This window comes from Agelaius phoeniceus, chromosome 5 (genome assembly GCF_051311805.1).
Source record: "Agelaius phoeniceus isolate bAgePho1 chromosome 5, bAgePho1.hap1, whole genome shotgun sequence".
Classification (NCBI taxonomy): domain Eukaryota; kingdom Metazoa; phylum Chordata; class Aves; order Passeriformes; family Icteridae; genus Agelaius; species Agelaius phoeniceus.
Genome location: NC_135269.1, coordinates 6,936,509 through 6,963,355, shown reverse-complemented (window position 1 = coordinate 6,963,355; position 26,847 = coordinate 6,936,509). Strand labels below are relative to the sequence as shown.

Genomic DNA, 26,847 nt, shown 5'->3' with positions numbered 1-26,847 from the left:
GGGAACGGGAGCGGCAACTCCCGAAGGGCACCGCGGGGCGGAGCCGCTGCACGAGGCGCGCAGGCTGTGAGGGCGGGGCGGGCTCGCCCTTCCCTTTGAGGCGATAAAATCGTCGAAGAGCGGTGCGGGGTGGGGGTGGTTTTCTGTTGGTAAATTGGTGAAGTGTCCTCGTTGACAGTTTGAGGTGTGGAGCTTGGCAGCTCTTGACCCCAGCTTCCCACGGAGATGGGTTACCTGAAGTTGCTGGTGGTGAAGGACTTCAAGTCGTGGAGAGGGCAGCAGGTTATCGGACCTTTCATGAGGTTCAACTGCATCATCGGGCCCAATGGATCAGGTATTGTGGGTCGGTAGGGAGCAGCTGCTCCATTGAGCTGTCAACATTAAGGGCTCAGTTTGGTGGAATTTAGCCTTGTGCACCTGCTGAAAATCTCCTCATGTGCGCCTGAAGGTGTGGCAGTATAAATGAAGCCTAGGAAGCTCTGTAATTCTTAGCTCTGTAATTCTTAGCTGAAAGTGTAGGTTTTTCCAGGATGGAAGAGCAGAAGCAGACTGGGGGAGAGAAAGAGGGTTCATGGACTTTTATTATCGTGTTGACCTGGTGCTTTCCAGCTTAAGCTGAAAGCCTAGTTTACAAACAGCACACCTTGTCTTACCTACCTCAGCTTACCAAAATCACATAAGGATGGTTTTATTTTAATACTCCGGGATGTACCAGTGGAAACCTGCTCCTTGATGGGAGTGTGTGGGTTGTGCTGTGCTTCCTCCGGGAAGGGGGGGGCGGCTCTGCAAAATGGCGGCGGCCGCGGAGCGGGGCCCGCACCAGCGAGGCTCTGAAGGGGCAGCAGCACTGTGGGATCCCAGGGTGCTGGAACTTCTTCGTGAAAAACGCCAGTCACTTGTTTTTTTGAAATTTTAAAAATTTAATAGTAATAAAGTGGTTATAAAAATAGCAATATAGTTAGAGTAATAAAAATTTGGACAATTTGTATTTGGACAATATGAGACAATGGAGACAAAGAGTTACGGACGTCCGGGTACCTTTTTCGGGGCAGCATAAGCCAGAAAAAGGACACACGTTAACAGAGGATTAACCCTTAAAAAATTAGCCTGTTACATATTCATATATCTCATGCATGATGCATAAATTCCATTCAAACTCGGGATGCTGTCTGGTCATCGTCAACTTCTTCCTCTTAATTCTAATGGCGTCTTCATGGCTGAGTGAGGCAGGACGAAGTTAGTTTTTTCTGATGAGTGAGCAATAAATTCTTTTTCTCTGAAAGATTTAGGTGTCCTGTGGCTGCTATCTCCATGTGAGTCCTTTCTTTAAAAAAAAATCTTACATAGCATAGTTTCTATTTAAACATTATTTTATAACCTAAAACTATATTTAACACACTACTTCAGAAAATTAATACAGCATAACTTTCTAGTATAACACATATAATATTCATTTTAATATTTGCAAAAAACCAATCATAAAATACACATTTTTCACATTCTTAAAATTTGATCTCTGCTTCAGAAAGCTCCAATCAACAAAAGGGATTTTGTGTCTGCTTATCAAACTGATAGGAGGTGAGGGCTGTCTTAACAGAGCAACAAGGATGGGTTCAACATTTCACTTTTCATTTCTCATGTCTGTTATTGATTTAGTGTATAATTCAGATTTTTAGACCCTGTAGTTTCCTCACTTACCTGATTGAAGTAAGATCTATGAATGTAAGTTGAATATATTTAGCATTGTTATCATGTTCTTTATGATCCTGTCCCAACTGTTCTGTATTGTAAAGTCTCAGAACTAGGACACTTTTTCCAGGTGCTCTTTAAGTTAAATCTGAGTACATTTTACAGATGAATCCAGGGAATAAAAGGTGTGAATATTATGTAATTCTGAATTGAGTATCTTTATTTCTCTGTTTTCCTCCTAGTGTTCTTGCTTTTCTGATACGTTGGAGAGTAAGTCAAAATACTCTGGACATAGGAAGGTTGAAAATAGATTGAAAATAATTCTGTCAGCAGAAATGCTCAAGACTAAAGGGATCAAACGAAAAGAGGCTTCCATTAGGAGGGTTTTTGTTGAAGTACTATGACCAGATAGCTTTGTTGCTGGGGTGAATGGATCTGGCAAAGTGCTAATATTCTTCAGGAGACTAGAGTTGCAGTGGAAAACTTGGGGCTGGAGTGCTCCTGCAATAAACCTCACTCACTTCACTCCAGAAAACACACTGCCAAGGAAGGAGAGTGATGTGGCACACTCTCCTCTAAGAAGCCTGTGTAAAAAACACAAAAGATTTCTCCAATAAGACTGAAAAAATAAATCAGTTTTGTCATAATTTTTATTACAGACAGGCTTATTTTCTGCTGCCAGTGTGTTACATCTTAAAAATGTGTTTATTTTGTGCAACAGCTTCTCCTCGATAAAATCCCAAAATCATAGAATGGTTTCAGTGGGAAGGGGCCTCATATCTCATCTAGTTCTAACCCCCCCATCTTACCTTCCACTAGACCAGGTTGTTCCAAGCCCCATCCAGCTTGGCCTTGAACACTTCCAGGAGTGGGGCATCCACAGCTTCTTTGAGCAGCCTCTGCCACTATCCCACCACCCTCAGAGAGAAGGATTTCTTCCTAAAAGAATAAAAAAATACATAATCAGAAATAGAATTTTTAAAGAATGTTGCAATTCTTCAGATTCTATAATTCTTAATAAAATGCTTCCATTTATGTCATGTCAATTTTTTTTTTTAATTTTTAAGGAAAATCTAACATAATGGATGCTGTTAGCTTTGTGATGTGTGAAAAAACATCAAATTTGCGAGTTAAAAGCGTTCGAGAACTCATTCATGGAGCACATGTTGGAAAACCTGTTTCTTCTACAGCTAGTGTGAAGATTGTGTATTGTGAGGAAGATGGGGAAGAGAAAACATTTTCAAGAGTTATCCGTGGTAGGTGGTAGATTCTGCTGCAGGAAATGTCTATTGTCTGATGTATAAAGAAATGGAGACCAAAAATACCCAACTTAGAATTTCAGATGCCCAATATTAGTTCATAGTTGGGCAGATTAGTGTAGTCCTTCAGATAGTGATATAAATGAAAAAATATGTTTGAGTTAATTAGTTTTAAAAAATTAAGCAAGTTATTATATGTTCTTTGCTCAGTATCAGTCTCTAGGTATTTCCTTGGGATCTGTAGGTGATGTAGGCTCTAAGAAATGTGATCTGACACCTTGCTGCAGGTGTCAGTTCCTTTAGAAAGTACTGAAATTGGAAACTGGAGTTTTTAAACAGAAAAAGTAAATAACTGCAAGGAATAAAGGAGTAATTGAAATCTATTGTGTTCTTTGAAAAAAATCACTCAGTTAAATTATTCCACTAGTGTAACTCTTTTCCAGTGGGTTTTTTTTTGTTGTAGCCATTTTCAGCAGTAATTCTTTTTTTCCTTTCCTCCTTTAGGCAGTTGTTCTGAGTTTCTTTTCAATGACAAGTCTGTCAGCCGATCTGCTTACATATCTGAATTAGAAAAAGTAGGAATTCTTGTCAAGGCCAGGAATTGCCTTATTTTTCAGGTGAGCATTCAGGGTACTTTCAAAAGAAAACAAAAGATTCTTAGGTTATTTCATAGAATACACAGTTAAATATTGCCCAGAAATGAGAGCACCCTTAGCCACTACAAGGCAATGTACTTTTTATTGACCTTACCAAGAACTACAAGACTACAAAATCCACTTAATGGGGTTTGTATATAAATGCATACACTAGTAAGAAAGAAGCTAATCTGGAAGAAGTTGAGTATTTATGTTATTCACAATATATAGAAAAGTATGGGTTTCTATAAATGCTTAGTGTATTTAATTGCAGGAGTACTAGGAAGAAGTAATTTTGTCCTAAAATACTCCTGTTAGTAAAGACACATGAAAATGTAAAGGATTTCTTTTAAGATTGAGGGGTTGAAAATTCTATTCAGCTATCAGTGTTCAAGAATTTAATGACATAGGCCTTAAGCTTTTGATGAATAATACATTTCACAAAATCATGTTACTTATAATTGCTAACAAAAATTCCTAAGGAAGAATAGATTTTTCCCTTGGACAGAAACATCTATAGAAATCTGAGTGGCTGGCAAGGTGATCCTCATTTTGGCACAAAATTTTTCCTTGGGTTTGAATCTAGATGCATTTCCACCATCTGTGTTGACCATAAATAAATTCAAAAGTCAATCTGTACTATGTGCTCCTAAATTCATAAGGCATCAGGATGATCTGTGGTGCTGCATAATTTATTTATTTTCAATTTTGGTTTAGGGAACAGTAGAGTCAATTGCAATGAAGAAGCCAAAGGAGAGAACTCAACTTTTTGAACAAATTAGTAATTCATGGGAATATGCTGAAGATTATGAACAAAAGAAGAAGAAAATGCAGCAAGCAGAAGAGGATGCACAGTTTAATTATAACAAGAAAAAAAGTGTGGCAGCAGAACGCAAACAAGCAAGGATAGAAAAAGAGGAGGTAGCTTAAAGCTTCATTCAGTTTTTTCATGTTAAGTTGCCAGATTTTGCATCTCTTCTGAACTTCAGTAGTGTTTGTAAAAGCACAACAAACCAACAAAACAAAGCCACAAACTTTTTTTGGCTTTAGTCTAGTAGTTTTTTCAGTATGGTATACTGTATAATAATTTAGTATCATTTGAAAAGGTAGAGGGATACATGTAATCTAAATAAAAGAAAGTATAGGTTTGCCAGTATAATTAATTAAAGTATGGACCTCAATATTTGAGTTTTATGATTAGTTACCATTACTTTTAACCATTAGTTACCATTACCATTGGAATTAGAGCTACTTGTACACCATCTTACATCACTTTGGCCTTGAAATTAGACTGCTAATGATGGAAAATAGTTTTTATAAACTATAAATTAAATTTTAATGTTGGTAGGCAGAGCATTACCAGATGTTAATCAAGGAACTGGATGAAGAAAGGATACAGTTGCAGCTTTTTCAGCTTTATCACAATGCAAAACAAATTAGCTTTCTGAAAAACAATTTGGATGAAAAGAATATGGAGGCTTATATCAAGAAAGAGGCTCTTTCTACAGCAGAAGATTCATTTAAAGCGAAGAAAAAAATATTTGGGATACTAAACAGGGACCATCAGCATATGGAAAAAGAAATGAAGTAGGTTTTCCAGTGAGATTCTGTGATAGTTCAATAAAGCATTATCTGCCCTGGGGGGTGCTTGGCAGGTGTGCATTTCCTGGTAAAAATTTGGTTGATAGTCCAGTGCTGTGGAAGTCAGTTCCTAGCAATTCACTTAACTAAAATCCAGAAATGGTTTTTACCTCCTATACCATGTCTAGTTATATTTTTCATTATATAAATACTTTTTTGCTATTAAATTTTAGCAGGTTTCACTTAAATTACCATTTTCACTGGATATTAAAAAAAAAAAAAATCCTCTGTGGGCATACCCACAGTGTAAGCCCTACCCTTAACAGTTTAAAACTGATTGTTTGCATATGTGGTCAGCAGGGGGGAGGGAGTGTCCTTTCTATCTTCCCTCTCTCCTCTTTTCCTGTGGCTTTGCAGCTTTGGCTGTGTCTTGTTGGGGTTGGTTGTTTTGGGCTTGTTTCTGGTTTTGTTTTTTAGGACTCTGGAGGCATCGCTGATTCAGCAGAGACCCCTCTATATAAAGGCAAAGGAAAACACATCCTACCAAATCAAAAAAGTAGAAATGTCTAAAAAATCTCTAAGGGACAAGGAGAAAGCCTATGATAAGGAAAAGCAGAACATAAAAGAGCTAGAGATGGAATTGAGTGAGATTGAGAAGGTGTGGAGAGCATTTGAGGAGAAAACTGAAGAAGAGAGAATGCAGAGAGCAGCAGATATTGAGCTGGGAGAAAGTCAGGTAAACCAGGAGGCCCAAAAGTACTGTTTACTAGAGAAGTCCAAAAATACTCCTGATTACACAGAAACTGTTATTTCACCAATGACCTGTGATTTTTAGTGATCTTTTTACCCTTGAACTTAAACAAAACCAAAGTTCTAAGTTTTATTTAGATGCATGGTACACTGTGGGAGGGTAGGACAGAAAATGTTTGTCAGGGTCTCAGGTTGAGTGATTTTTAACAACTGGCTTTTCATCTGAGGTGTCAATTAGGGAAAACCAATGAAGACCTGGTAGTATACATACCATCTTCCCCTTTGAGAGGGAAAGGGCTACATCCCTTGATAAATTCACTTGGAAGGAAGCTGTCTTTGCAACCACGTGGCCACAAATGTTTGTAAAACTACGTGGTAGCTGTTTTCCACTGTCTCCTCTTTAAAATAGTTTCTGATCAATTAATGGAGAACCTGCAGGGTTGCTACCTTAGTTTGTGAATCTTCCTGCACTGCACTTTAGAGGCATTTGGTCAGTTAGTCATCACTTAGCAGATTTGTTTAAAATATTTGTATTTCACTTACTATATGAAATTTTTTAATAACATGAGAATGCTGAAAATACTGCATGAATTTTGGGCTGTGCAAAAAACATAGTGTAAATCTTCAGATTGAATGGGAAGTACTATAAGCTTCCCTGAACAATAAGAGTAACAAAAAAGGATAAAAAAGACTGTTGGTGAGAACTGTTAGGTGTAAGCTTTGGATTGAAACTTAGTGTAAAAATAATTCAGGTTATTATAATGCCATCAGAAGCTAGAAGAGTCTTCTGGATAGTTTTCACAAAATTTAGGTAGGTAAAGTTACTTAAGGCTGTAACAACATGAGTTTTCTCACTTTCCAAGGAATTAAATTTTTTTGTTTGTTTGTTTTTGTGCAGTTAGAGAGGTACAAAGAGCTAAAGGAAATGGCAAGAAAGAGAGTAGCTACCCTAGCCCAGCAGCTAGAAAAGCTTCGTTGGGAGGATAAAGGAGATCAAGAAAGGCTGAAACTTAATCGCAGGAAGAAAAATGAAATTGAGGTATCTGTATCAAACTAGAATTGGGTTTTTAGGAGAAAAATGTCTCTCTGCTGTTCCCTCTGCTATAACTGTATATAAACGTGCTATAACTGTATATAAACATGTTCAATGCTTTGATGTAATCAAATCCTCAGCAGGAGAGGGATATTGGAAGTGTTAACTCAGTTTCTATGTTGCAGCAGGTTTAGCAAAATGGCCTCTAAATTTGTTCAGAAATCGTGTGCATGAGCCCACACTGAGGATTGGTGTTTAGAAACTTTGGCTCTGATATTTTACAAGTACTCAGAACATTGGCTTAACTGTCAGCAGTCTCTGCTTGTGTAAGTGTAGTGTTTCTGAGGTGTCCCACTGCTGTTGTATGTGTGTATGGCACTCAAACCCTGCAGAGGTGGATTTTGATCAGAGCAACATCTTTGCTGAGATGGTTTTAAGGTCAGTTGTGTGTAAGAATGTGTTGTAGTTGGAAAAATCTCAGTGTCCACTCTTCTCTTGCACTTCATAGGCAGCTTTTTTGTGTGAATATAGTTGCAGGCATTTTGATTGCGATATCTTTGATCATTGCAGAACCAAACATGTAAGAATAAAATATGTACATTTTTCACTCTGGCTTGGTTACCATGCCTGATATTTGCTTCTGATAGAAGTAAAAAGGGCAGAATGCTATGTAGCATTTCTGTTTTGCTGGAAACCTTGTCCTGTTAGGTGTTTTGGGTTTTCTGGCTGTATTTTTTTTAACTCTGCTAGAGAGGCAACATGCATTTCTTCAGCATTTAGTTACAGAGTCAAGGTTGAGGGAGACTGCTATCCAGAAAGCTTAAAAATGCACCATATGAGGCTTTATGAGTGATAGAGCTCCAAACACCTCATTCTTGAACATATAAGCTTGCTTCTATGGAAAAGTCTGTATTTTGCTCCATTTTTATGAGGATATAAATAATAGCTAAGATAATATTTGTACATTCATTTTTACTTCATGAAATACAATTTCTTTTTTTTAATTACTAATTAGCAGAAAAATGTAGTTAGTATCTAGAAGTGAAATGAATTCCATTGCCTGTGCTTCTTAAACTGAGCAAGTCCCATTGTGTTGTTGAGAAAAGAATAAGGGTTACTTAAGAGTGCATGAAATACGTATATGCAAACAATGTAGTGGGTGCAAGTTAACTCTCCATCCCTAGAACTATTTAAAAGGTCACAATGAATTCAGGAGTTAAATTAAGGATTAATAAACTGTGTAGGTAGCAGTATTTTTTTCCTCTCTACTTGCTTCAGTTAATGTGTTTTTAATAAATTTGCGTTATTGAAAATTCTTTCTTTACCATTGGTAGGGTTTTTTTACTGCAATATTTTGTGTCAGTTTGGAAACTGTGTCAACTTCCTTGGAAAAAGATACTGATGTAGGGCCAAGAGTAGCACCTCTTTACTTCAAGACCTATAATTTCCTGGTGCTTTGTTTAAAGGTTTTTTTTTGTTTGTTGGTGTCTTGATTATCTGTGCTGAAGAGGTTTTCCCTAAATTGTAGCTGAACATGGAAAATCCCATAATGGCCTTTATATAATAATTTCCCTATGTTATTTGTTCAGGTGTAGCTTGGCACCTGCTGTTGTGAAAGAGATGCTGTTACCTCACCATGAAATAGCAATAAAGAAGAAAATATCTATCTCAGTACTTGTTCTTAATGTAGACCTGTATATCTTATAACTGTCATTTTGCTCTTATTTATTTTTAACATATTCTATTTGTGACTGTATAGGAAACCATTAAACAGACTGTGGAACAGGTAGAAGAGCATGAAAAACGCATAGAGAAGTTGGAAGAATATGCTAAAGTATGCATGTATGTGTAAAAAATTAAAAGTTAACTGGATTTCTTGGGTATTAATCATTTTCAAAACATAGCAGGTTTCTACTTCTAATTATTTTCTTTGAAATTTTAATAAGAACTAGAATTCTTACTAATTTTACTTCATATTTCAGTCACTTTGGCTGTCAAAATAAAGTAGGAAGTATGATGACTAATCCATATTTTGTTTGAATCAGTTCTATAATTCTAAGTTCTCACATGTTTTGTTACTGTGGGTATAGGGCTATTATTGGACAAATTCTGAGCAAGAAAACAGGAGAATTTTGTAGTTGTGCTGCTCTAGAAAACATTAATATTTATGTTGTGTATTAGCACAGCTCGGTTCTTGCCTCCTGGGTCTTGTCTTCTGCTTGATATTTACTGCTTGTGAAGTTAGGTGATTTCAGAATGACCTTAATTTATACTGAAAGTGTGTATAAATGAAATTGGGAATTACTTTTTATTTTTGCTTCTGTTCCAAGTGGATCACTAACAGAAAAAAAGCAGCAGGAGGAAGTGCTGGCTAAGGAAATTGAGAATGCAACAATACGAATGGCTGAAGTGAACGAAGACTTGAACAAATTAGTTGGTGAACTGCAGAATGCCAGGATTGATTACCATGAAGGAAGGCGTGAGCAGATGAGAGCAGAGATCCTGGAAAGTCTAAAAAGGCTCTATCCAGATTCTGTGGTAATGGGATGGCCTCATTTAATGCTTTATTTTAGAGTTAAGACTTAAAGGTTCTGCAACAGACTGAGTAAGCAGCTTGAGTAAATTGGACAGTCTGAAATATATTTTTAACTTTTGTTCTTGCTTGAGTGTATAGTATTAATATTAACTAATATTTCCCTGTATTTTAATCTTCAGTTTGGAAGATTGCTTGACCTGTGTCATCCTATTCATAAAAAATACCAGCTTGCTGTTACCAAGGTATTCAGCAAATACATGACTGCTATTGTTGTTGCCACTGAAAAAATAGCAAGAGATTGCATTCGGTTCCTAAAACAAGAACGAGCTGAGCCTGAAACTTTTCTTGCTTTGGATTACCTTGATGTAAGTATGTTTTTCTTTCTCCTGTCATCAGCAAGCTAATACACATGTAAGTCTTGATACTGGCTCATTTTAGTTTAACTAGAGTGAGCTGAAGTGTTAAGGCACAGGACTTGGGAAGTGAATTTCATGAGGCTCCTGTTGGTCTTTGCCAGCCTGCTGAGGTCTCTCTGGATGGCAGCATGACTGTCTGCTGTATCAGCCATTCCTCACAGTTTTTTGTGATCAGCAAATGCTGAGGGTACATTCTTCCCCATCATCCAGATAATTAATGAAGACATAAAACAGGATCAATCCCAGTATTGGCAAGGCTACCTACTGACCTTTAACTGGACTTTGTCCTACCAGTCACCACCCTGGCCTTGTCTTTCAGACAGTTTTCAGTTCACCTCACTGTTCATCCAGACCCTATTTCATCAGTTTCTCCATGATGATCTTAGGGGAGGCAGTGTTAAAAGCCTCTCAGAAGTCTAGCTAGATAATACTGACTGTTCTCCCCTGGTCTGTCAGGCCAGTAATTTCTGTTGTGTCAGGCTGTTGTTGATCATGCATGACTGACTTGGTGAATCCACGCTGACTAATTCTCCAAGATTTTGTGTTTGTGTGCTTGGAACTAGTTTCTAGATAGGATACCTTTTCCACAATCAACATGAGTTTGACTGTCCTGTAGTTCCTTGGGTCCTCCTCCTTGCCCTTTTTGAGCACAGAAGTGATGTTTGTTTTCCCCTAATCCTTAGGCAACTCTCAGTTGCCATGATCATTCATAGGTACATTGAAAGTGGCCTTGTAATGGTATCCTTCAGCTCTGGTGGTTGCATCACACCAGGGCCCATTTACATGCATACAGTTTGCTTAAGTTTGCCTCACCTGATCCTCTTCTTGCTAGAATATGTCTTGTTCTAGATTCCCTGGGCTCCTGCCTGGATTCCCAGGGACTAGTCTTGCAAGTAAAGACTGAAGTGAAAAGAATTCAGTACCTCAGTCTATTCTATATGCTGTATTGTGTCCTTGTCCCCACACCACCTGTCCTTCCCAAAAAGCCTGTATCCCTCCATGGCACTGCTCCAGCTATGGGAACTATCTGCCCATGTCTCCTTGACCCCAAAAACCATAGAATCGCAGACTGGTTTGGTTTAGAATGGATCTTAAAACTCATCCAGTTCCACCCTTGCCATGGGCAAGGACACCTTCCCCTGGACCGGGCTGCTCCTACCAACTGGCCTTGAACACTTGCAGGGATGGGGCAGCCACAGCTTTTCTGGGCAAGGTGGTAGCCCTGCAACCACACACACATCTTGAACTCTCTTGTTTATTCTCCATGCCTTGGTGTCCTTTGATTTGATGCACAGGCTATACAATTATATATCTTAATGCCATCATAAATAGTCATGCAATAGGTTATGCAGATTGAAGGACAGTGGTGTACAGAGAAAATAAACCTCAGATCTGTTTTTAGTCTTGCAGTGCTAGAGCTCCTTGTTGTGTTGATCTGTATGTCCTGTCCCCAGACTACTCAGATTTGGACATGCTTTGCTTTAACAACATGGATTCTAAACCTTGCTTGTTTGCTTTACAGGTTAAACCAATTAACGAGAAGCTAAGGGAGATAAAAGAGGCTAAAATGATGGTGGATGTTGTACAAACCCAGTTTGCTCCACTGAAAAAAGTGATTCAGTTTGTGAGTGGGAATGCCTTGATCTGTGAAACAGTTAAGGATGCGAAACACATTGCATTTGATGGACCAGTGAGGTTGAAAGTGAGAAGCCAAAGTTTTTTACGTACATTTTTCATTGCAGTTATGTGTTTGATGCCATTAAAAAATTCTTCTGTAAACATGCTGGAGTGTTGCAGATAAACACAGAGCTGGTACTCTGCTGTCCAATCCCACAGAAACAAATCACTAGATACTTCTCTTGGTTGTTTTTTTTTTCTCTGGTAGTAAGTTGAAGTGGTTTTCTGGGAAAAGGAGGAGGCAGGTGAAAGGATAGTTAGTGTCCAAATACAGGTCTTGGTATAGTCCTTGTTATGAGGAGTAGGAGGGATGGATAATCATGCTTCTAAAACTGTCTGATTTTAAAACACTGACTTTATCTTTCAAAATTCTTTAAAATATCTGCCAGAGTATCTTGGTTGTAGATATGGATTATGTTAAGGACTGCAAGCTTCTCTGACACTTCCTACAGTTCTTTCTCATTCCTGTCTCTATTGCTGCAGAGAGTATTTTATTCACTTAATAAACCTTCTAAAATTTTGATTAAGAGAGTTTTAAGTTGAAGGTGAGTGTGAAGTCATTTTTACTTGAAATAAAGTCACAAAAACACCCATGTTCTTTACAAAAATGTACACTTTCACTTTACAAACAAGCTGTTTGCCTTTACTCTGTTACCATGTTGCTTGGTCTGTTCTATCAAGTTTAAAAGGTGTTTGTTCTACACCTTTTAAGTGCAAGTGTATACACAAGGGGCTATATGCAAGGAAATGATACAGTTTCATTTTATTTTCTGATCAGCTGTAATAATACCAAAATGTGATTACTCCTAAGAAGGTGCAGATTTTCTCTTTGCTTCAAATGCCTCATGTTAGCAGGTTTGGAAGAGAAAAGAAAAAATTGAGTCCAACTCAAATGTGGTTGTTACTTGTTTTACTTACCATATCTTGAGCACTAGTGCATGGGATACTTTGGCTGAGGTTTTTTCAGATTTATTTGGATATAACTTATTTTCTTCCAGACAGTGTCTCTCGATGGAACTTTGTTTTTGAAATCTGGAGTGATTTCTGGAGGATCAAGTGATTTAAGATTTAAAGCTAGATGTTGGGATGAGAAAGAAATGAATAAAATGAAAGAAAGAAGAGATAGCTTGATTACTGAGTTAAAGGTAGGTCTCTTAAAAGTACTTAACTACAGAAGTCATGCTGGAAATACAGGCAGAAATACAGGACAACACTGTTGGTCCAAGCTCCCTCCAGGAAAACGTTAAGAGTGTACCTGAAGACTTGTAATGAAAATGACAATATGGTTGTGAAAACATGGGAATGTTGGCATGAACCAAAACCTGCCAGTGTAAAATGATTTGTTGTACCTTTAGTGTTGGCTTTTTTTAAGAGGGATGGAGTTGTAATTTAATTTAATGGAGTTGTAATTTAAGGGGATACTTACTGGGGAGAAATAAATCCATTACAATATTAATATTGCATATGACTTCTGCTGTCAGCCTTTACCTTGAATGAGGACTTGGTTAGTGGGGCTTTAACATCTGAAAAAAAAATCATTTTCCAACAGTTCATCTTTTGTTTAAAAAGCTTTTTGTCCCCCCATAACACTTTCCCAGGACTTGATGAGGATCAGACGGAAGGAGGCTGACTTGAAGCAGTTGCGTGCTCAGTGCCAAGGAACTCAGACACGACTTAAATATTCACAGACTGAATTAGACCTTATTAAAAAGAAACATCTTGCTAATCTCTTCATGGTATGATATTAAATCTTTATAATTTTCATGTTTAATAATTGTATTGTTTTAATTGCAATTACTGATCAAGCAATGCTACTTCCTTATGTAGTTTTTTAAATTCAGTTAAAGTTTTACATACAGCAGTTACAACTGAGGAATTGATAGAATAAAAAAACACCCAAAGATTCCAGAGTACTTTATAGGAGACTTTTTCTATTGTGGTTTAAAACTTGGGTTTCTGGTAAGCTTGGTTTATCATCTAGTAACCTTCAGTAGTCTGTAAGTCAAAGTGCACTTTATGAGGTACTTAGTTTGCTTTTCCACTCTTTAAAACTATAATTGTTACATGCAGATTGGCACTAATAGTGGCTAAGTGGCATTTGAGAAGAAAATGCTTAATGTTTTTAATCAGAAAAAAACTCTTAACGTGAAACAGAGCTGTCCCTTAATTTCTAGAAAGTTGATCATCCTATTGAGAAAAATTACCATCTTTTTCCTTTCTATCTAGGAAAAATCAAAACTGGAAAGTGAACTGGTAAATCTTGAGGCTCAGCATGATATGCTGAATGAAGGAATAGTGCAGAGAAAAGAAAAAATAGAAGAGTTTCAGAAAAAAATTAACAAGGTAATGCCTTCTGTCAGAGCTTTGAGAGCTCATGCTATTAGGCTACAGAAGCTTAAGTTTTACTGATGTAGACACTTTGGCCATCTCATGCCTTGGTTTCTCTGTCATTTCCCAATCTTCCAGTGGTCCCCAGAGCAGTTCATACAGACAGTGGACAGATTGCAGAGCAGGGTTGTTATGAAGAGACTAAAGGCATTCAGTGAAGGGAATGTTAGTAAAGCCTGATGTGATGGCAAGAGGGGTTTCCTGCTGTGTTCTGCTAGAGTAGGCAGTAATTGCCCTCTTGGGGAAATAGCACCTCCTCTCTACCTGTGTTTTGAAGCTGCCTTTGCTCATACTCTTGTCAAGCAAAGAAATCTGTTATAAGCTGTGGAAGAATGGTACTGCAGTTTTATCTGGGAAATACACAGCCCAGAACTTAGATGCTGGTGTAAATGTATACTGTTGGAGAAGGAGACATTCCTCACCACTGTCTGCAGTAACTCAGGCTGTATCATTCATCTGTAATTTAGTTCCTGGCTTCTGACCCATTCTCATCAGTCAGTCTGGGATTAATCCATGACTGGAATTCTACATGTAAGAACAAGCCAAAACTGCTGCCTGTTCTCTGTCTTACTGGGGGTGCAGGCATGAGGGAGTGCAGATGTCTGTCATCTGCAAACACTGAGGAAGTCATTGATGGGTAACTGTGGAAGAATTCCACATACAGGAACTTTCATTTTGCTTGTTCTGAAAAAAACAAAAACATAAAGGCTATCATTTGGAACCAATCATCAGTTTCCAAAGAGAAGTGTAACTTGGATAGTATAACTTGGTTTGATTAGTACTTGATACCTGGATAAAAAATCCTGAATACTAAAACAATATAAATAATATCAGGCTTTGACCTGTAGAATTCTCTTAAAATTTTGTTCAGTCCATTGTGTTTCCTTTTAAACAGGAATTTATAGGAATGGACTGTTGCTATTTCTTCCTTCAGTCCAGCCATATACACTGTACCTAGTATTTGCCTGCTTAAATTGTAAAAAAAAATTTAGAATTGATTTTGACTGATGCTTTTGTTAATATATGCTGTATAATTAGGAAATGAGCTATTCTGTGGCAGAGTTTTTCCTGTAACTTTTCTATAAACAGAGCATAGTAATTAATATTTTTGGATCTCTTGAAAGGATTCAAATAAAGAACTAAACTACAACTCCCAAGAAATCTAGTGTATCTGAATTAGTGTCCTGTCTAGCTTTCTCTTCTTCAGCTGCCTGGGAACAGCAGGCAAAACCAGGGAAGCTGGTTACACTGTGATGACTTCTGTCTTCAGAATGACCAGGTGGTGTCAAGAAGAGCTTAGATTGGAGTTGCAATCTTAGTTGGTAGATCACAAATGCCTTATGTCTGGCATTTGGACTGAAAGTGTTACTTGAAAATTTCAAGTACAAATTACTTCTCAGTAGTTGTTAGCTGTTTTCTTGAAGTACCTTAAAAATCTAGTCTGTGGTATGAAGTGATTGAATATTTTACATGTGTGAGTTTCCAAATAGTATGATCATTTTTTGTTCCATTTCTCTGTTTTCAAAGGTTGAAGATGTTGTTTTCCGGGAGTTCTGTGAAGAAATTGGGATAGAAAATATCCGTGTGTATGAACAAGAGCATGTGAGACAGCAAGAGGAGATTGATAAGAGAAGGTGGTATCTGTCACCAAAATGTAAACCAGTGGTTGGTATTAGACTGGGCACACTGGTACTGGAGAAACTCCCTCACAGGAAATAACACAAAGTCATAGGAGAATGTAGAAGGTGCTCTTTGTCACTTAGTTAGGCCACTGCTGTAGATTAGTTAGACCAGGATTAGTTGGATCACTGCTATGGTTTGGGTTTGTTAGACACAGTCAGTGACAGCTTGCAACAAACTTGAAAGGTAAAATTTTGGTAGCACTACTGAAAAAAAAAAAAAAAGTAGTTTTCTAATACCCACATTGAAAAATGGCACTGTCCCAGATAGAGAATAGCATGAAGGGTCACTCATGTGTGAATAAATCTTAAGGAAAACTGGGTGTAAGATGCAGGTGTTTGGTATAGGAACATACTCTTGTAAGGAAAACAGGTTCTTGAGTTTTTCCAGGCAACCTCAGCTAGTGTTTCCCTCACAGACATGTGTCACTGCACCTCAGATTTGTATCTTAGGAGGAGAATGTTAAATGAACTGGTGGTTGAAGTTCAAGTGCCACTTTCCATATTGATGTGGCTATATGCTATATTGCATTTGTTTAACCATTATCACTATGTCTTTGTGATTTCACATATATTCACAGGATGTGGTGTAGTAGAATCAATGTAATGCAGATTTTTGTGTTCACATAGAAGATACATAATGGTATCTAAATAGAGTCCAGTCACAGTTAATAGCCTGCTTTGTAAGAAATGGTTTGAAATCCTGTACCTTGATTAGACTGGAGTTTGAAAATCAGAGGACACGACTGAACATTCAGCTGGAGTACAATCGTGATCATCTACAAAAATTAACAAACTCAGTCAGCAAGTTGAGGGAGACAATTCATAAAGATGAAGCTGAGATTATCAAGCTGCAGAAGGTAATAATAAAAACAATTTCTCTGTCTCTGTAATTCAATACATTCTTTCCTCTCAGTTTCAATTTTGAACAAATGTAGTTGATGCTGTGGATTAATTTTTCAAGGGGTTAAGTCAGAGTTGACTTTGTAATTGCTTAGACAAATGCAGATGCATATTGCATTTTAACTTTGGAATAAGCTGCTATATTTGAATGCTTATTTATTTTTAATAAGCTTATAAAAATTAAGTTTTGGAATACTGTATGTACAGTATTATTTTATATTTTGCTCAGTTAGTGTATTCTGTTGATATGAAGAGGCAACATAGTACTATAGATAAAACCAGCAGCATGTGGCTCAGATTCAGCAAAGATTTTATGAGTAAGAGCAAGCAACTCTGGTGCTTTATATCTTTAAGCTACTTTACAGCCCCTAATACATTTGAAATAATGCTATGAAACCAGTTTAGATTTTTAGTTGAAGTAATAGGTGTGGGTTTCTCATTCACAGTGTTCTTTATCCTGTAATGTGTGATGGTGCTTGTTAAAGAAACAAGCTTGTGCTTGTTCGCAGAAAAGGGAAGGAGAAGCTTTGAACAAAAAACAAAATGTGAAATGTATAAAAGTGCCACAAAGTGGGGGGAACCCCCCCTCCCCCAGTGCCTTTCAGATCTTCTCTGTAACACATTTGAGTGTAACAGGTCTAACTCCTTCTTTCTGTTTAGTAGAGGTTCCAGATCTAGATTCTTGGTGGGAGGTTAAAAATCTAAATATTTCTATGCAGGATGAGGAAAAGCTTCTAAAAAAAGTGAATGAACTTTTGGAGGAGCAGCAACACCTTAAGGATAGACTAAGTGCTCATAAAGCTGAGCTTGCAAAAAGCCAAAATGAAGTTGAAGAGTTCAGAAAGACGATGTTAACTCTTAATAGGTAACTCCTACTTCTACTCCTGGGACGATGATTAAAGGGATAATATTTAGAATAGATTTACTGATCACATGCTTGGATTTATCTTGTTTTCTTTTCTTGTGAAAGATTTATTAGAGACATAGTGATTTGCATCCACAGTGTGCCTTAGTTGAACAGTGTTTCTAATTCACTGTGTGAAGGAGAGGGCCATCCCATAAACCATACAGAATTTTTTTATTATCTGCCTAGTCTTAGGTCTCACTCTCTGACCACAGATCTCCCATCCCTTGTGGTGAGGTAGCTTACAGCTTGATTGGCAGCATGTGAAGTTCCCTTGTAGTTTCACAGTTCAGTTTGAGTTGTACAGTGGATTTGATTAATGGGAACACTTATTTTCCAATCTTATTGTTACTTTTCCAGACTTTTCATATGTTGGTTACCTTAAAGTAATACTGACTTTAGGTCATTTTTTCTCCTATTTTTATATTAAATCAACATCTTTGTGGACAGTTTATACTTCAGTTCTGTTGTGCTTGCTTATTACTGATATCCCTTAATCAGGAGTCACTGCTATGTTTAAAAACCCCATCACATTGGCACAGTATGGTTATGTAAACTTGTGTAACTTTCTATTAACTCATGACTGTATGCCTTGTAATTTATGTTGTGTATAATTTTAACAGTGTTTCTGCTGATGGTAACTTGGTGCTACCACAGGAATTGGTTGTAATGATAAGAGATACTTGGTTACATGTTAAAGGATCAAATCTCCATACATGTTCACTAGAGCTGAGCAGAAGAGGTAGTCTGTAATTAGGAAAGATGGGTATTTGAATGTGCTTTTAATGTACTGAGACTGAGGCTCCCTCTGGAGTAATTCAGGAGAATGGAGGGGATGGCAGAATTACCATTTTCCTTTATGTTTGGTGGGGGTTATTGAAGAAGAAACAGCCCTCTTGGTGCTTGGAATCTGTTTTCTGTGCTGTATTTTTCATGCTGTTTTTCTGTGGATGTTATTAGCAGTGATGTTTCCACCCTTGAGTTGTTTTGTGCCTTTTGTGCATGTAGAGAAGCCACAAAGTTGCAGAGGGAAGCTACAGCTCTAGAAACCTCACTGGAAGAGATGAGATTAAGGAGACATAATCTGCTGCTTGAATGCAAGGTGCAGGACTTGAAAATCAAGTTACTGTCTGGATCACTGGATGACATCAGTGAAGTAGAGGTACTTACAGTGTTTACAGAAGATAGATATATATCATGGAGGAGCACTTCCTCATGAATTTAATTTTTCTTTCCTTACAGGACTGTTTCTCTTACATAGTAATGTTCAAACCAATACACTCTATTTGTGTGATCAGGTCTCTTACATTCAAAAGAAGGATTTATTTTTATTTTTGTAGACAGAAATACTGTTGGCAAGTATTTTTGCTTGTGCTTGAAACATACTCTTGTGAAATATATAAAATCTTGTTGTACAAGAAAATTGGTATGAAGATAAGTAAGAGGATACACAGGGGTCAGTTCAGAAATGTAAATAAATATGGCATGTGCAAGGGTTGAGATCGTATTTGGTCTATCATCCATAAATATAAATATAAAAATCATCCTTTTGTGTTCAGTAGATGTAGATACTCACAGAAATCAGGGATAGGCTAAAATAAAATTCCTGCTATCTGATGGCTGCTCCTTATTATTTGTCTCCATCTTCCCTCTTTTTCCAACATACATCTCTTGTGAGGAGAAACAGACTTTCTGCACTGTTACAAAAGAAATGAGCTGTGGGTTTTGAAGAACTTACAAGAAGTGTGTGCATTTGGAAGGAGTCTTGTTGAACCCATTCCTTAGAAAAGTATTTTTGCTGGAGGATAGGTGTGAACTGGGCAGCAGACAAAATGCAGGCAGTGAGGTGGGGTGGGCAGTCTGTGAAGGGAAAGAACAAGAAAGGCCAATGATCCAAGGATGTGGGAGCTCAGCTCTCACTGTTTCTGAATAAGGAAGAGAGGAAACCAAGGAGGGGAGCAGAAGGAATAACAATGTGGATTCCTAATTAACCTCACAGAGAAGAAAGATCAGCAAGATTTGGTTGTGAGAAAAAGTCTTGGTGGGAAAGGGTCTAATAAATAGAAATAGGACCTGTTTCATTTGAGGGAACACGACTGTTTGAAATTCAGGTGACAGGCAGTACAAGATTCTCTGCTTGTGCTATACAGAACTGAAGCTCCTCAATTCTTTTGAGTGCAAGAAATGCCTCAGCTTACACAGCCTTTCTTTGGAAAGGACTGAGGTATCAGTGAGTGTGCATCTTTCCAATGAGGACATTTACAGTATGTACAGTGTTGTAAATATGTAATAACCAGGTTGCTGCTGCTTTTAGCATAGCTTCAAGCTGAGTTGACCAGATGTTTTCCTCTTCATTTAACAGGTGTGTGTGCTAATTAGGCTCGTGAGATCTTAACTCTTCATTCCATTTGAGCCAGGGGAAGAGCCATGGATTACGTACACCTTGTACCATGTTACCACTGTATCTTAATTTTAAAACCTTTTAATGAATTGATTGTACAGTTTGAAAGTTAACTGTTGTATTTCTGAACTGGAATGTCCTACATCTTACAGCCAGGAGCTGAAATGGAAGGAACCCAGGCTCTATTAGGGATCTATGAAAGGGAAGAGAGAATTCAGGTAGACTACAGCACCCTAGAAGCTGACCTAAAGGTAATCTTTTGTCTGAAACTATTAGAGATGGAATATCTGATTTTTATTTTTGTGAAAGGTATTTTATTTGTTGTTTATTTTGTTCTTCACCTTAGTCTTTAAGTGACACCTGGTAAAACCACTGCTAAGCTGAAGTGCATGTGTATGTGTGCTCTAGTTTTGTACTCATGATGTAGCATTGATGTGTGGAATTTCTGCATAGGTCAGTTTCCCATGTAACTGGCTTTAACTTACAGCTTACCTGAACCACAAAAATGGAACTGAGAGACTTAATATAACCTTGATTTTTTTTTCCATCCCCCTTTACCTTCTGCCTCAAAGTTCCAACTTTGTATGTTAAGGCTCAAAACTCCAGAACCCAAGGGTGGCTGTGGGGGGGTTGTTCACCTTCTATTTGTGGTATTTGCAGAGACCAAGGCTTCCCACCTTCCCTGTCTAACAGCCCACATTTTCTCAGCAGGTTTTGTAATATTTTTTTCCTTTTTAATCTTGAGGAAAATAGTTACATGTCAGAGGCTAAATACAGAACAGAGGATGAATCTGTCATCAGTAGAACTTATCTCAAAGAATTCACTGATTCTTCTTTAAAAATCAAGGAGCGAAGCACTAATCCCGCTTCTGTGTTGTATTTTAAAAAGGGAATTGAGAGAAAATAATTGGCTTCCAGTTTTTAAAGGTCTTGGGGAAAAGAAGAGTCAGGGCCTGGTAGACTCATTGCAAGAAATAAGACCATTTTCAGTTGTGTTTCAAGTTAAAGCTATTAATGAGTGGGCTAATTGTTTCAGGAACCATGAGTGCTTGCTTGTATGTATTGAAATGTCTTGGCCCAAAAGCAAATTTGATTGCTCTGTTGTTTGTTTGTTTGTTTGTTTTTTTCCTTTAGGAACTAGAATCTGATAAAGATATAGAGGATCAAGTGAAGCAAATGCAGCAAGAAATCAAAACTAAAGAGGTTACATTAATGAAGACAGCGGCTCCAAACCTGAGAGCAGAAGAGAAGTTACTGATAGCTCGGGACAGGTTCCAAGAATCGATAGATGGTAACATTGAGTCTTTCATGTCAGTCACCTTTGTGATTCCACCCTAACTGAAATTCCTCTTCAGGACCAGGGGCTGGTCCTGCTGGCTTTGCCCATTTCAGATATTAAGGGATTTTTTTGTGCTTAAGTGTTTATCCTCAGTTATATTTTAATTACATGTTCAACAAGTCATTAACGTACACTGAGTGTTGAGTAGTTTGTTGAAATAAAGTTTGAATGATTGGGAAGATATTTGTTCCCCACATGACATCACAGTGTTTTTTACTTTTTTTACTTGCTTTCTGAGAAGTACTGACTTTAATGTTAAAATTGTTTAAATTTTTCATACATAACTGAAGGAACTGTGTATGTTGTCCAAAACTCATACACGAGCATTTCTGCAAAATTATTAGTATTTCCAGAGAGTTTTGAAGATACTAACAATGTAAGAAACTTCAGGGGTTCTGGAGCTGTACCAGGTCAGTGCTGGTGCTGCTTAGGGCTGCCTGCTTCCCAGAGGGAATTAGAAGAATATTGTTCCTTGCTCCAGACAAATGTGGCACAGAGCAGATTGAATACATCACAACTTTGCTGGCTTATGGGTCTTCCATTTGAAATTTGGAAGGAAACTCACACTATATTGGTATGTTCCTTTTTCTGTAATAAGTGTTTTCTTTGATACTGTTTGTGGTACCCAGTATATATTTGTTCTGTGTATTTGCTCAAACACTTCTTAAGGAATAATTCCTGTGTTTTTATTTTTTTTCCATAGCTTTTGAGAACAGCAGAAAGGAGGCCAGAGTATGCAAGCAGGAATTTGAAGAGGTGAAAAAAAGGAGATATGAGCTGTTCAGCAGGTGCTTTGAGCATGCCTCCATAGCCATTGACAGGATCTACAAGAGGCTTTGCAGGAACAGCAGTGCTCAGGTGAGTTGTGCACAGGGCCTGTGCCTTAAAGGCCATACTGGCTGCTTTGTTATCTAGAATAAAGTAGCACTTGTGGTTTCCAAAGACATTCTCAGACCTTAAGAAGAAAATTACAGAAATAAAGACTACAGAAGTTTAGGGTCAGGGAAGGAATAGGCAATAAGCCTAAGTATGCTTGACATTAGACAGAGAGAGGTAATCTGTGAGCAAAAATTCAGCTTGGCTTAGTTTAACTCTGCTTTTAGCAGACTTGTAAATTATCAGAACACAAGTGTGAAATGCAATTGAGTACTTCAGTTAAAATAACATTGGTTTACACATCAAGTTACACTAATAATAATCATTAGTACAGACAACTGAAAATCATAAATCACTGCTAGTGTTTTGTACAAGGTTTTGAAGCACCTTCTACCCCACTTAACTATTTAGAAAACATCAACATACATAATATGTTTGCAGCTTTTAAGAAACATGTCAAAAAATTCTCACAATTACCATTGTTACTGTTCCTGTGTTAATACCAAAAGTCAAGAGGGAACTCCCAAACGCTTTGGTTATGTCAAATTCCATAGACTGTGGAATGTTTAAAGGATTGAACTCTTGTTTGTCTTAAGATTTTCTTCAGCATGTTGTGTGTTGGTTTGGTTTTCTTCCATGCTGTCTGTGATCTGAGAGGAGACATTTGAAATGCAGGTTAAGTAAGGAGATTTCTCTTGCCTGTCTCCAGGTACACAGAGGGAAGAGTCTGTATTATTTTATTGTCTCTTCTCTTAATGAGAAAAATAAACCATCTAGCAAAGATCTTACCTATCATACCTCTAGTGGTTAGGAAAAATGGGGGTTCCTTTAAAATAATGCTTTTAAATTTTGTCCCTGGGAACCAAGATACAAAGTACAGAAAAAGACTTTAATACAAGCAGTCTTTGTCCAGCTCAAAGCTAGGTTCTGTAAAGCTAACCTTTCATGAAAAAAAGGCAATTTTGCAAATATATTGTCTTCCAGGCCAAAAAAAAAATCTGTTTTTGAAGTCTAACATTTTAATAATTTTAAAAATCTAAGCAGTTACATAAAAGCTGATAAAGTCAAGTTTGTTCAGTAGCTGAGAGTCTGGAAATAACAAATATGTGACACCATTTCCATACTGGTTTTGTTACTGAGCCTCTTGGTCCCTGGTTTGTTGACAAAACCATTTTCTCTGGGAACTGGATACTGCTGTTCTCAGAATGGATGAACAGCTTCCTTAAAAGGGAAGCAAACTCCATGGTTTCCTCACTAGCTCAGGCAGTATTTAAACCTAAAAAATACCCATCTAAATAATATGCTAAATCTCACTAGTAACAAGTAAATGTGTTTGTTTCTAGGCCTTCCTTAGTCCAGAAAATCCTGAGGAGCCCTATCTGGAAGGGATCGGCTTTCACTGCGTGGCTCCGGGCAAGCGCTTCATGCCCATGGACAGTTTGTCAGGAGGGGAAAAAACAGTGGCAGCCCTGGCTCTTGTGTTTGCTGTGCACAGGTAAAAGAACTGTTCTGGGACTATCCAGGGGGGAAAAAAATGTGTTAGGGTATTCTCCAAGTATCTGGCCAAGTAGGTGACAGAAGGAGAAAGTGTTATGCTTATACAAAAAAAAAATGTTAAATGTTAAAAATTCTGCTAATGAAGTCCTTATTCTTTATCTGTCATGACTTTACATATTCAATGTAGAATTTCATGTTAATTAAAAATATTAACTGCTAATTAATTTGTTGTCTATTTAATATTAAATGTTAAATTGTACCTAGTTATTTAATTACAGTAAATATAAGAATAATATTGCAAAATACTATCAACTTTATTTATGGAGTAAGTAAGTATTTAGAATGTTGATTAACATTTTGGTATCTCAATGCAAAATACTTTCTTGTCTTCTACAGCTTTCGTCCAGCTCCTTTTTTTATTTTGGATGAGATAGATGCTGCCCTGGACAACACAAACATTGATAAAGTAAGTTGCTCTTTTACTGACAGTATCTGGTACCCGCTGTAAAAGGGTGGCTACTTCCATTGCAGGGTGTTGGGATACAGAGATTGTTTAGCCTGACTGAATCTGATTTAATTTAGATTGGATTGAGGGCTGAACTAATGAGTCTATGAGAGAGAAAAGTCCCATGACTTTTCTTCATTAAAACACCTTCCTGCCTTCTTAATTTCTCTTTCTCTTTTTGGCAGTAATTGTTCAATGTAGCAAGGACGGAGGCTGGAGCACAAACAGCAGAGAGGGGGAGGCTCAGAACTGGGGGATTTTTTTTGTAGGGAGGAATCCTAAAGCTCTCTACATATGCCTGGATTTTCTTCTGTGGAAGTATTCTTTTTCAGAACAGTATTTCTACTAGCACTACTGCTAATGTCAGTCTTGGTAGAGCCTAGCAAACAAAAGCAGTTGTTAAAACACCAAATGTTTTGGTTTTTTCCCCTGATGGCATTAACTGTGATGTGCCAAGTGCTCCGGAGTTTGCTTGGAGGGTACCTCTGGAATAGATAAGCTGGAAAGCTCTACCACTTGTGCCTGCCAGATAGAATTAAATTCCTTCTGTCAGATACTGCTCTGCTTCTGAGTCTCACTTGGGACACTCTAAGATGATGTGTTCTGGTTGAATATGAGTATTGTGTTTTCTGTGTTACTCTTTCTGAGCTCAGATGTCTCAAGGCTGGTGGCTTAGAGCAGTGCAGGCTGACTCCAGGCATTCCTCTGCTGTTACACCATTTACTCCTGAACTTCACATTTCTGCTTGTTGTGGAAGCTGTGGTGTGCCAGGTGATGAGCACTGCCCACCTCTGCAGCTGGCTGGGGTGGCTGCCTGGGGTTTCTGGCTCTTTCTGGAGCCGGGCACAGACCCTTACCTGCTTGTTACCTGGATGACTTGATTAATCCAAATAAGTTCCTGTTGCAGTTAGACATGCCCCAGTCCTGTACGCATTGCATGAAGGTGAGGATTTCTGGGATGTTGCCAGCTTCCCATATAGGCACCTATGATGCATTACCAGAGCTGATAATGATTAATGAGTGCACTAGGCACTTTGCTGCACCTTGCCTCTCTGAGGAGGCTCATTCTGCCTGGCAGAAGAGAGGTCCCCTTTACACCTAAGGATGTGCTGAGCACCATTCTTGTCAAAACACTGGAAACAAAGAGGTGATTTTTGCCTCTATGCACCTGGAATACTCAATTCAAACATAGCTAAAATTAAATAGTGCAAGTGAGCAAAATTGATCTGTGAAAGATGGTTGCTGCTACTCACTGGTATCTGGTTTTTATCCTAAGAAATTAATCTGTTTCTTTGCATTCTTTCAGGCTGATGCTGTATTAAAACAGACCTCTCACTAATTGGAACTATACTCTGAAATGACTGTGCAGTTTGTAACTTACTAACAAGAGTTCTTCCCATAAGAGTTCTTCCCCCAAGAGTTCTTCTTACTAACAGTTCTTCCAGTAAAAAACTAATTTACATGTAATGTAGATAGAAGTATGCAGAAAGAGGGCTCATTAAAAAGGTACTGGTTTTCCTTTATGCAGCATTTAATTTATATTGGGGTAAATTGCAATCTCACCAGTTAATAACTTAAATTTTGTACCTTTAAGCTGCATTATCATTGAGAAACTTGCTGTTGTCTGCAGTGAACTAATTCAAGATTATTATACAGCCAGTAGCAACATTTTCACACTTCTAAAAAAAAACTTATTTGGGGATTGCCACCTTCCTTTCTAGTTATATAAAGTAAAATTGTTATTCATTGGCACTGCTGTCTTTTTATAGCTTTATTCACTGGAATGTACCATTATTTTTTAAAATGTTTTCAAAGAGCAGCACACCTCAGGAGTTGTCTTAAAACCATGCAAAATATCTGGCTTTTGAAACTGGTTTATTTCTCATTTTAGCAATCGTGATGGAATTTTGCAGCTAGCACAGTTCAGTTCTTCCCTCACCATTCCCCAGTCACAGCATTGTTTCAGGTTGCCAGAACTAACTGAAATACTTGGTTTCTTTCCAAAGGTCTCGAGTTTCATTAGAGAACAGGCACATGAACAGTTCCAAATGATAGTCATTTCCCTGAAGGAAGAGTTCTATTGCAAGGCAGATGCATTGATTGGAGTGTGTCCTGAGGTAACAATTATTATGGGTAAATAATGCTCATGGGGTTGTGGAAGTGCTGGGTCACACCTGAAGTGTTGCTCCAGTGAACCAGGCACACAGTTGGTGGCTGGGTGTGTCCTGCTGTGCAGGTACCATTGGGGAACATCCTTTGGGGAACTCCAGCTCATGATTGCTTCTCATAGCTACAAAATGCTTATTTCAAGTACCAGAAGTGTGTTACATGTGATCCTCCCTCTTCTCAGTACGATGATGTCATGTTCAGCCAAGTCCTGACCCTGGATCTTACCGAGTACCCCGAGGAGGAAGAGCAGGACACAGCAGAGAAGCCCAGCCGTGGTTCTCTCTTCTAGTAGTGCATGGATGGTGGCAGGGCCAGGTGACAACAGGAACTGGGTTCACACAAACCTGAGTTTGAATGGGGCTGTTAGAGGTTGACAGGGAAATGTTCACTTTGCAAGTGAAGCAGTTTTGCAAAATATGAAGGGAATCAGCTGTTACTCCTCGATCCAGTTTGTTAAGGAGTGAGAGCCTGAGGTTATTTCTGAGGTGTGCACACTGGTAGCCAAAGCTTTCATTCCAAGTATTTTGGCTGTAAGAAGTGCTGCAGGCTCATTTCCATAAGTAGAGTATCCCAAAGAACAAGCCTCTTGTTTTTCTTAGTGCCAGCATGC

The 26,847-nt window shown here is 38.0% G+C and overlaps 1 protein-coding gene across 3 annotated transcripts; it reads left to right on the top strand.

Annotated features, from left to right (window-relative positions):
- The first annotated feature begins 225 nt into the window (after positions 1-225).
- On the top strand, positions 226-26,683 carry SMC1B (structural maintenance of chromosomes 1B). Of its 3 annotated transcripts, XM_077178236.1 has the most exons (26): positions 226-334; positions 2,757-2,945; positions 3,453-3,565; positions 4,301-4,504; positions 4,932-5,170; positions 5,642-5,900; positions 6,813-6,953; positions 8,707-8,789; positions 9,278-9,485; positions 9,663-9,848; positions 11,422-11,601; positions 12,575-12,721; positions 13,175-13,312; positions 13,803-13,919; positions 15,492-15,598; positions 16,362-16,503; positions 17,266-17,411; positions 18,459-18,612; positions 19,777-19,780; positions 20,011-20,102; positions 20,986-21,142; positions 21,894-22,048; positions 23,410-23,561; positions 23,960-24,029; positions 26,075-26,185; positions 26,419-26,683. In XM_077178236.1, the coding sequence occupies exons 1-26, from the start codon at positions 226-228 to the stop codon at positions 26,524-26,526; spliced, it is 3,711 nt and encodes a 1,236-aa protein (XP_077034351.1). In that variant the 3' UTR covers positions 26,527-26,683. The 3 variants fall into 3 exon arrangements, with proteins under 3 accessions (XP_077034351.1, XP_054487569.2, XP_077034352.1); XM_054631594.2 differs by lacking the exon at positions 19,777-19,780 and having other exon boundaries at positions 20,004-20,102; XM_077178237.1 differs by lacking the exons at positions 19,777-19,780; positions 23,410-23,561; positions 23,960-24,029 and having other exon boundaries at positions 20,004-20,102.
- The last annotated feature ends 164 nt before the right edge of the window (positions 26,684-26,847 follow it).

Excerpts from the sequence above, each read along its gene's own strand:
- SMC1B (XM_054631594.2), top strand. The coding sequence starts at position 226 with ATGGGTTACCTGAAGTTGCTGGTGGTGAAGGACTTCAAGTCGTGGAGA. Across the intron at positions 9,849-11,421 it reads TTGCTTTGGATTACCTTGAT|GTTAAACCAATTAACGAGAA; the intron begins GTAAGTATGTTT and ends TTTGCTTTACAG. Across the intron at positions 13,920-15,491 it reads TTCAGAAAAAAATTAACAAG|GTTGAAGATGTTGTTTTCCG; the intron begins GTAATGCCTTCT and ends CTGTTTTCAAAG.